Raw genomic sequence first — 10,213 nt, 5'->3', positions numbered from 1 at the left:
GTACCTCTTCCCTGTGTCCTTCCCTCCATGCATTCCTGCCCCCTGAGCTGTCTCCCTGTGCATACACAGCCCTTCTATTCTCCCATGATTGTTCTCTCCAAGGAGTGTATCTACTAATGCAAACGTTCAGCTCATATGCCTGTCAGGAGTGGGTTCAATTCCAGACCTGAAGGGCAGGTAGGTAGGGGTGGTTCCAGATAGTCTCAGTGGTTCCATCCAGCTCTATCAGACAAGTAAACCTGATCCCTTTTTTTCTTCCTTTTTTTTTTAATGATTGCGAGTTTTGTTCCACATTGTTCTCCCACTCTATCCAGGATCTCCTCCATAGATCCCCCTCTGAGTGGTTGACAGTGGTAGCTGGGCACCATCTAGTTCTTCTGGTCTCAGGGTCCTATAGGCTAAGGATTGCATGGTGTACCAGTCCCTTGGACTAATTATTTCCATGTGACTTTGGTTTTCTTCATTCTTCTTTGCTTTGGATGAGGAGAGAGCCATTGTTACATCTAGATGGCCACTTGCAAGCTTTTAAGACCTCAGTTGCTACTTGAAAAGTAGGATATGGAACAATGTTTTTGTGTAGTATGTTATGCCAATTGAGCTTGATGGCCCCTGGGACTATGGTCCTGAGTCCAACTACTTGCTACCTCTGGGTAGCTGGCTGTGGCCAAGAAGTGACTACAATCTTGTCCCTTGTCAGCTAGCATATGTTCTTAATAGTGTACCATACCAAGCTCCTGATTTAGGTCAAGTTAAAGAAAATGTGCTAAATATTTAGTTCACTTTTATGTACGTTTATGTTGTCAATAGAACAAGCTTTCTTTTTTTATGTGATAAGTTTGGAGAAATAGCAACAAAAGTCCTGGCAACCATTTGAAAGTAAAACAGCTACTTCAATTTCCAACAAGGTGCTATACAAAAGGGTGTTGTACAAAGAAACACGCACCAGAAAGTCTTGCAAAGAAGGCTCAAAAAGCAGTGACTGGACTGTCAAAATCAGTTCTGTGAGGAACATGGGAATGAGAGATTCATCTTCTTCTTGCTTCTCCAACAAAGGGGGTGCCTGAAACAAGCACATTAGAAGTGTTATAAAGATCCAAGTACCAAGATGTAAAATAAAAAATATAAAAACCTATATTATAAGAGGCACATAATCTTAAGTTTATAAAGTTAGTTGATTTTATAATTTTGATACATGGAAAGTCTTTCAAAGCCTATGACCATAGGCAGAGAAAAATAAAGGCAAATACTGAAAGACTACTTAACTATGTAAAATGTGCCTCCTTATAGAAACGCCATGAAAAAAAAAATGGAAGAAGCAACATCCTGGGAAAACGTATCTGTCGGTAATGTATAAAGCAGATAAAAGCTGTAATTAACTCATGGTAATCCCATGTGTGTCAGAATAGAACTGTGCTCCACAAGATTTTCAATGGATGATTTTCCAGACATAGATCACCAGGCCTTTCTTCCAACCTTTTGCCTAGCAGTCTAATACATTAACTATTTGCACTACCCAGGGGATGCTGCAAATATTTAAATAAAAATATACTGAATACACTTAATTAAAAATATGCTAATAATATAATAAATAATATTTAAATATATACATGCTTAAATAGAAATGTACTTAAATATAAAATGGGCAAAGGACATTATCTAATTATTCTCAAAAGAAAAATCAACAAAATCAGCAAAGCACTTCCTTCTCTTCCTCAAAATAGTTTACTGAATAACAATGTTTATCAAGTGTTTATTGTATGCCAGACACAGTATTAAGTGTTTATGTAATTCCTACACCAAACATATGAAGCAGGTGTTATTATTCTATCATGGGAAAGTTGAGGTCTAGAGAACAGAAGACATTTCATCCAGGACACACTAGCTAGTAAGTGGCAGACCAGAATTCAAACCCAGGTCTTTCTAATCTCCAGACCTATCTCTTATTCCTGCATCAAGATAGCAATTAAAGGAATAAAATGAACAGAATTTCACCAAAGAAGACATATAGGCAGCCAACAAATACATGAAGAAAGGCTCATAATCATTAGCCATTAGGAAGATGCAAATCAAAACAACAATGAGGTATCATCTCACACCAGCAATAACAGCCAAGGTCAAAAAAACAGAAAACAACAAATGCTGATGAGCATGTGGAGAGATTGGAACTCTCTTTATCCTGCTGGTGGGACTGTAAAATTGTATGATCAATGTAAAAATGGTACAGTTCTTCCTTAAAAAGTTGGAAATAGAAATACCATATGATCCAGCAATCCCATTGCTAGATATATACCCTAGGAAAATTAGCCTTAACATGAATAGATACAGGCACACACAGCATTATTCACAATAGCAAAAAGATAGAAACAACTAAGTGCCCATCAGTGGATAAAAGGATAAACAAACTATATCACACACTCACAATGGAATACTACACAACAGTAAAGAATAGTGAAGAATCCTCAAAACACTTCGTAACATGGATGAACCTGGAGGGCATTATGCTGAGTGAAGTAAGTGAATAACGGACAAATATTGACCACTACTATAAAAAGTCAAGAAAAAGTTTATACATAGGAAGAAACATTCTTTGATGGTTACCAGGGATGGAAGGGGAAGAGAGTTGACTAGAGAGTAGACACATACTAACTTGGGTGAAGGGAAAGGCAATATACCAAAAGGGGAGGGCAGCACAACATGAGCAAGGCAAAGGAAGACACTGGGAGGTGCAAAATAGCAAAAGACAACAAAGGTAAGTACTATTACATACATAATCCTGTAATAATAATAATAACAAAAAACACCCACAAGTAGATACACAGGTAGACATGTAAGCTGAACAGATGTGGGATGGCAAATGGGAGTATACAAATGAGTATATATAAGTTTGGTAGAGGATATTTCTACATAGCATGTGCTGCAAATATATCCAAGGATATTATAAAGCATACAGGAAGCAAAGTTCTGACTTCTTCCCCCCCCCAAAAAAAAAGAAGCCCACTGCCATCGAGTTGATTCTGATTCACAGTGACCCCCACTGGGTTTTGACTTCTTAGCCATATCCAAACAACTTGAAGGAATGAGTCACTAGGCTTAGGGATTTAGGACCACAATCTGGGGAGACATCTAGGTTAATTGCCATAACATACTCCACAAAGACAATGTTCTACATGGCACTTTGGTGACTAGTAACTGGGATTTTAAAAGTTTGTGAGCAGCCATCTATTGAACTCTTCTTGTCTGTAGCAAAGAAGAATGATGAAAAAGGCTCAAGAAAAAAATTAATCCAAAGGACTAATGGATCACGAGAACTACAGCTTCTACTCCCCAGTGACCAGAAGAACTAGATGGTGCCCAACTATCACTACAGACTGCTCTGATTGGGGTCACAATAGAAGGTCCTGGACAGAGAAGAAGAAAAAAATATAGAGCAAAATTCAAAACTACTAAAAAAAAAGACCAGTTATTCTTCTGATAGAAACTGGTAGAATACACAAGACTGTGGTCTTTAGACACCCTTCAAACCTGGAACTGAACCCAACCCTGGGAATCAACTATTAAGTGAATAATAACACCATGAAGAAATGTACTCCTTGTACAATCACCCATATGAGGGGAAAAGGGCAGGATTTGCTCAAAAACAAAGCTCAGAAGGCAAGAAGGGACAAGAAGAAAGGAGAAATGGAAATAGGGAACCCAGGGAGGAAGTGGGAAGAGTGTTGTTACATTAAGGGGACTGCAACCAATGTTAAGAAACAAGATAAATCATTAAATGGAAAACTAATTTACTCTGTAAAATTTGACCCAAACTACAAACTGGGGGAAAAAAAAAGAAAGCAGTGATACAGCACTTTACACGCAACAGATAGACAATGATTGAAATGAAAGATAATATCTAATGTTAATGTGGGTAAATGCTCATTCTCAAACACTGCTAAAAATGTGGTAAGTTGATAGAAAATTTCTACAAAGTCATGCATCAGTATGTATCCAAAGCTTTAAAAATAGTGCATATTTCTGACCCAATAATTCCACACCTAGGAATTTCTTCTATGGAAAAAAATCAGAGATGTGTAAGAAATGTGTATGCAAAGATGTTATTTGCAGTGAGGAAGTGATTAAAAATAGGAAACTGTTCACAAGATGTAGAGTATATAATGTGAGAATTTTATATAAAAACCAAACTCACTGCTGTCAAGTTGGATCCGACTTACAGCGACCCTTCCTTGGGTTTCGGAGGCGGTATCTCTGTGGAAGTAGATTGCCAAACCTTCCTTCCAAGGAGCAGCTGGTGGGTTTGAACTGCCAGCCCTCTGGTTAGCAGACAAATGACTTAGGCATTATACCACCAGAGCTCCTATGTTGTTGTTGTTGTTATGTGCCGTCGAGTCAAACCCGACTCATAGCGACCCCTCCTTGGGTTGCTGAGGCAGTATCACTACGGAAGTAGGATTGCCCAACCTTCCTTCCGAGGAGTGGCTGGTGGGTTTGAACCGCCAGCCTTCTGGTTAGCAGGCAAGTATCTTAGCCAGTATGCTACCAGAGCTCCCAGACATTGGAAAAATACATACTGACCTGAGAGATTTTCAGTAATATATCATTAAGCAGAAAAATAGGTAATCAAACAGTAAATAAAGAATGATGCATCCCCACCCATGCCTTGGAAGGAGCTCTCTTTGTGGAGAACTTTTTTTACATTTCTGCACTTTTCCCCAAAAAAATTTTCTGTATTTAGCATATATTACTTTTTAAATTAAGAAATGTTACTTTAAAAATGTGATAGTATTTAGCAAAAGGAAGAATTGATAATGAGGGAGAAATAAAGCAATGAAAAGAGGTATGTGATTAAAACTAAACTTTTGGAGAAAAGGGAAACTAAGCCAAAGTACATTAGGTCTTCAAACTGCATAGCTGGGTTTCCTGGGGGAAGAAGTTGAGATACGGAAGAAGGAAGCTTGATGAAATCAGCTAAGAATATTTTGTTATATTCTTAGGTATTCTGGCATGAAGCTATTATCAAGGATGAACTAGGTAAAAGCTTATTGGCAAACATGGATACAAGATAATATGAATTATCTCTTATCTATGCTGAACTGAAAAGGTCAAATTCCTATTACTTCATTTCAGACATTTCAAATTAGTCTGTGTCTCAAAGATCAATATCCTTCCAAGAGGTCAGCCACTCCAACATTTACTTTTGTGATTTGCTTCTTCTCACCTCTAAATCATTGTTCATTTCTTTTATTTATATCATCTTCCCTGCTTCCCCCTACCAGTCCATGCCCATGATAACCCCCAAACTATAAGCTTCTTTGGGGCAAGGTTCCTGTCTATGCATATCATAGCTACATACTCAACTCCCAGCATAGGAATTGACACATAGTAGGTAGGTAAGGAATATTTGTCAAGTACAATACATGAATAACCTTTAAAAAATATCTATGAGAGTGACAGCAACACACTGTCAGCACAGTGCATTCTTAGTCTATTATTAGATACTTGTCGATACGCTGATTTTCATTGTGTCATTTCATGTGTGTATGGCAGGTCCTGATTATTTAAAATCCTTCAAGAATTTCTTCTATTTTTCCAGTACACAGAAGAAAGCATAATTCATAGTACGTAGTAAGCACTCAATAAAGTTGACCAATGAACATTCTTAACTGCATCTTGAATATACCTTTTTGTCAGTGACTTCAGGCTTCTCTTCAGTAACCCATTGCTGAATGACATCTACTGATGGTGTTCGTTTTAATTTGTCAGTGAGATAATTCAAAAGAGAGTTAACAGAATTTACCGTTAGGACATGCATTGTGTTCTCAATTAGATAGTCATTTAGACGAATAAAGCTTGAAAAGAAAAAAAAAATCAGTTTCAATTTTCAATATTCATTATATATTTTTGAAAGTGATTATACAGGAAGTATTTAGATTAAAATTTTTTCTCCTTCAATTTCAGTTTAATCATATTCCAGTATCAGGGATTTATTGTTTTAAATAGTTTCTAGTTTAAAACACAAATATTCAAATATATAGCATCAATTCTAACTTTGCTAAGTGTTACAATGCTTCATAGGCTATTTAATAAACAATATAGTTGTTACAGAAAATGTACCTAGTGTATCTAGCTAAAAGAGCTATATAGGTTTGTTTTAAGTTGCTTTAAATTTGAAATCAACAAATATATCTATAACTTGTATTCTAATTGTAAAGATGTGAAATCTTTGCTACTGCATAAATGTCCGGTAATAGCAGTTGCTAGCCTAAAGGTACAAATCTAATGTTTCTTCATTTAAGTACTTAGAATGCAGATTGAATCAGCAAGACACTTGGAAGAACTTTTGATTCTGCTTAAGTAGAGCCACAGGTGCCTCTAGAACCAGTAGGCTAATCATGGTGGCCTGAGGGACTGCTTTACTGACATCTGCTGTGACACAGATATTTTCATAACTGAAAATGAAATTGGTACACAGTCAAGATTTATGAAGTAGGCAGTTGCAAAAGTTGAGCTAAATTATTGCACACGGAATAACAATGACCAGTGCTGCACAGTACTGCAACTTTTCAGATACTGTTTGGTGATTTTGTTTTTCAGAGTTATTTGTGATCAGTCAACTTTAATCATCCTGACTTATTTAAGTCATCAGGTTTTAGAATGGTGGGCAGTCCAAACTCTGGAACAGTCTCCATCAAGATCCAGTTGGGTAGAAGGTGACAAGAGTTAATCCCAGTAAAGGAGAGACATTTGGCAAAGCATTAGGAGGAAGACTTTCTTCCCTGGCTCCTGCCTACAAAACCTAGGTTAGGGATTTGTTGTTGTTGTTGTTATTTGCTGTTGAGTCAGACCCCTCCTTGGGTTTCCGAGGCAGTATCACTATGCAAGTAAATTACCCAACCTTCCTTCCGAGGAGTGGCTGGCTGGTGGGTCTGAACCGCCAGCCTTCTGATTAGTAGTCAAGTGCCTTAGGCACTATGCTACCAGAGCAGACCTTTGTGGGGCTGTGCAGCTGCCTGCAGTTCTTCAGTGGCCGGAAGGATGGAGCTGGCCCTTCAGGGCCAGTTGAGGAGGCCCACAAATCTCTGCATGTATGACTTCTCCTTCCCAAAGCCAGCTCCCCTGCTGATCTCCAGGATCCAGGGTCTTGGGCACTCTCTCCAGTTTCTACTAGAGACTTTTCTTGAAAGAAAGAATAATCATTTACCATGTTAGCCTCATGCAATGATGCCTTTTGCTGGCCTGTTCTGTATATGTCATTTTCTCAGAGTCTCCATAAGTGGGGAAGTCAAATGGCGTATCAATGAAAACCGAACTTCTTGTTAGTCTAAAATAATCTAAGAACAATAGAAGACACAAAAATAAGAATTCTTGTGTAAAAATTCCATGTTTTTCCAATATGGATTAAAAGAAAAGGCAAATAAAATTAGAAAAAAAATCCTTTAGTTCATGAAGCATTTTGAACCCCAGAAGATGGTGCAGTTACCCAAAAGAATTCACATCTAAAGATTACAACTCAACAAAAGGCTGTACAGCATTTATTAACATTATCTTAACAGGGTATGACCTGTAGACACACCACCTCTTTCCCAGGATCACTTCTAGCATCCTTTCCCACCTGCATTTTAGTCATCTTTTAGAATTCATGTTCAACTAGGACCAATCCTGTGATCCATTGAGTCCTTTCATTTTAATTAACTGACTGTCTATACTAATAGGTTGGACGTACCTTCAAACAAAGAGGCCACAAATCTACTGTAAAATGTTTATGAAATACAGGTACTTAGTTTAGAACCAGTTTAGAAATACTATACACAAACATGAGTAATGCAAGGAAAATGAAGTACATCTCTCTACAATATACATTACATTTACAACATTATCAAGCAAAATTATGGAAGAACTGAAGTAGCATCAATATTTAAACTTTAGAACAGTGGAACTGAAAACAATCATATTTTAGAAAACCACCACTTCTGATATACTAAGATTCTTTCCCCTTCATACCTGTATTAGGTTCATATGAACAGTCATCAGGAATAAATCCTACAGCACGCAGAGCAATTCGACAAGCCTTCCTGACCACATCTTTTGCCTCACTTCGAAATTCATCTAGGTGGTCTGTTACCTAGACATTCATGAATATGTATAATTAATTGTACTGAAGTAGCAATAATAAGGAAAATATCTTGAACCTTATAGACAAAATTCCTTACCTCCTGTAGCTGTATGACTTGTACAGCCTTAAATTCCTGCAGGGTGTACGTATGTCCTTTTTCAATATGACAAAGTCCCATGTAACTCAACTGATAACACAATTCATTTATTTTAAGAAGAGCTGGTCGCAAATACTGAATGAAAATAGAATTTATCATTATTTAGTAAAAAGAAAATATTGTGTTTTAAAAGTATATAAATTTTTAGAGAGAAAGAATGATTACTAGGGATAATAAACAGCTCTCTCTACATGTTAATTTAAAGACCTCTGGTGGTGCAGTGGGTAAGGCATTTGGCTGTTAACCAAAAGGTCCATAGTTCAAATCACCAGCTGCTCAGAGGAAGAAAGATGAGGCGGTCTGCTTCTGTAAAGATGCACAGCCTTGGAAACCCAATGGGGGTCGCTATGAGTCAGAATTGACTTGATGGCAGTGAGTTTGATTTTTTGGTTTTTTTTGGTTTACATGTTAACTTTATGTACAATTGTAAATGCATACACTAAATAGGAGCACTTCTAAAATGTAGTTCTAAAAGTATTCTATCAGGATTCAAAATGTAATCTTGCCAGTGAGCAGCACACTTTTTTCCTCTCTGGCATTGAAGGACTTTGAAAACTAGGCACAACAGTTTGAATTAGGAACTTTGGTGCTCTGAACAGCTCACCGAATCAGAGTGCGCCAAACACAGAAGAGCAGAATTAGAGGAAAGGCACAGGGAGATTATTTAGGAAAGAGCTACTGGCAGAGGATAGACAGGCACCCATGAGAGACCATTGGAAACTTTCCTGGGCCAGTCACTGTCTGCTAGGCAAGGGCGGCTGCCTGAGATCCCCGAGCCAAGAAGGAAGTCACCTTATAGCAGCATACCAGTGACCACTACAATATTCCAGCGGGCAGTGGCAGAGACCTGCCTCCAGCGGCTGATTTTGTTGGTAATTTGGGTCCTCTGAGTGCAGACGGGCATGGGCACCACTGCTGAGATTCAGGCAGAGATCTCACTGTTGCGCCAGAAAGGCTAGCTCCCTCCCTCCCAGCGGATCACAGAGCGGGCTTGGGTTAGACTGGGAGACACCGTGCCTTTCTTTGCCGTGGATATCGGGACCGACTTCAACACAATTGAAATTGCACGCATCTTTGGCGCTGCAGGTGGGTGGTATCAGAGACAAACTCCAGAGCCGGCCATCAGGGGTCTGCTGGAATTACTTCAGCACTGCGGGCAGACAGCCACGGAGAGCAAAGAAACCGCAGCTGAGTGCAGTCCTGCAAATTTTGCCTTGGAGCTGTGCTTTGGCTCTGTGGGGCCACAGAGGCAGGGTCTTTGAGTGTGTCTGAAATTGGCAGAAATTTGCGACCCTCTAACAACAGGAATCTTTCCTGAGATTGAGCCGTTGTTGTTGTTGTTGTTATTATTTGCCATTGAGTCGGCCGTGGACTTGTAAATAACTACACCATCAATAGCAGCCTGTGCATAGCTCTAGAAACCGACCCTAGCCACGCCAAGCTTTCCTTCTTCTGCTCCCACCTTCTCCACCAATAACTTCACTCATTCAACAGAAGAAACCATATTCAGCCAATTACCATAAAACCTCCAGCTTCAAATTCTAAACCCTCTTTATGAAAAACAGAAACACATATCGACGCTACACACATTGATTCCACCATCACAAAGAAAACAGCAGAGCGACCCAACAAACCTGAATCAATAATAAAATAAAACACACCAGCTTGACCTTTTCAAAATATTAAACCATAAAACAAGGACAAAACAAATCAACACGTAACCAGAAGCTAGAGACAACCTAAAGAGACGGCGCTCTACCAGATTCCAAGGGCTTAAGAAGAGGTTCTACTTTACAGTAACTCTCCGGACCTGCACTACATGACTGAAAAGGTCCTAGTTTACACCTTCTTTTTTTTTCTCTCTCTTTTTTCTTTATTTTAATTTTTATTTTCTTATTTTTCTTCTCTTGTGGATAAACCGTTCCTTGTTTTTTTTTTTTTTTTTT

The 10,213-nt window shown here is 38.5% G+C and overlaps 1 protein-coding gene across 1 annotated transcript in view; it reads right to left on the bottom strand.

Moving 5' to 3' along the window:
- Positions 1 to 10,213, bottom strand: part of DNAH6 (dynein axonemal heavy chain 6) — a 447,135-nt gene that overhangs the window by 382,765 nt on the left and 54,157 nt on the right. Inside the window, exons 5-9 of the mRNA XM_007948902.2 lie at positions 8,208 to 8,342; positions 7,999 to 8,119; positions 7,199 to 7,328; positions 5,678 to 5,846; positions 944 to 1,060 (exon numbers count right to left, since the gene is read on the bottom strand). Of these exons, the coding sequence (XP_007947093.1) occupies positions 944 to 1,060; positions 5,678 to 5,846; positions 7,199 to 7,328; positions 7,999 to 8,119; positions 8,208 to 8,342 (672 nt within the window). The remainder of the gene's footprint in view (positions 1 to 943; positions 1,061 to 5,677; positions 5,847 to 7,198; positions 7,329 to 7,998; positions 8,120 to 8,207; positions 8,343 to 10,213) is intronic.

This window comes from Orycteropus afer, unplaced genomic scaffold (genome assembly GCF_000298275.1).
Source record: "Orycteropus afer afer isolate SDZICR_OR568_19922 unplaced genomic scaffold, OryAfe1.0 scaffold00231, whole genome shotgun sequence".
Lineage (NCBI taxonomy): Eukaryota > Metazoa > Chordata > Mammalia > Tubulidentata > Orycteropodidae > Orycteropus > Orycteropus afer.
This window is presented reverse-complemented; position numbering and strand designations above follow the sequence as displayed.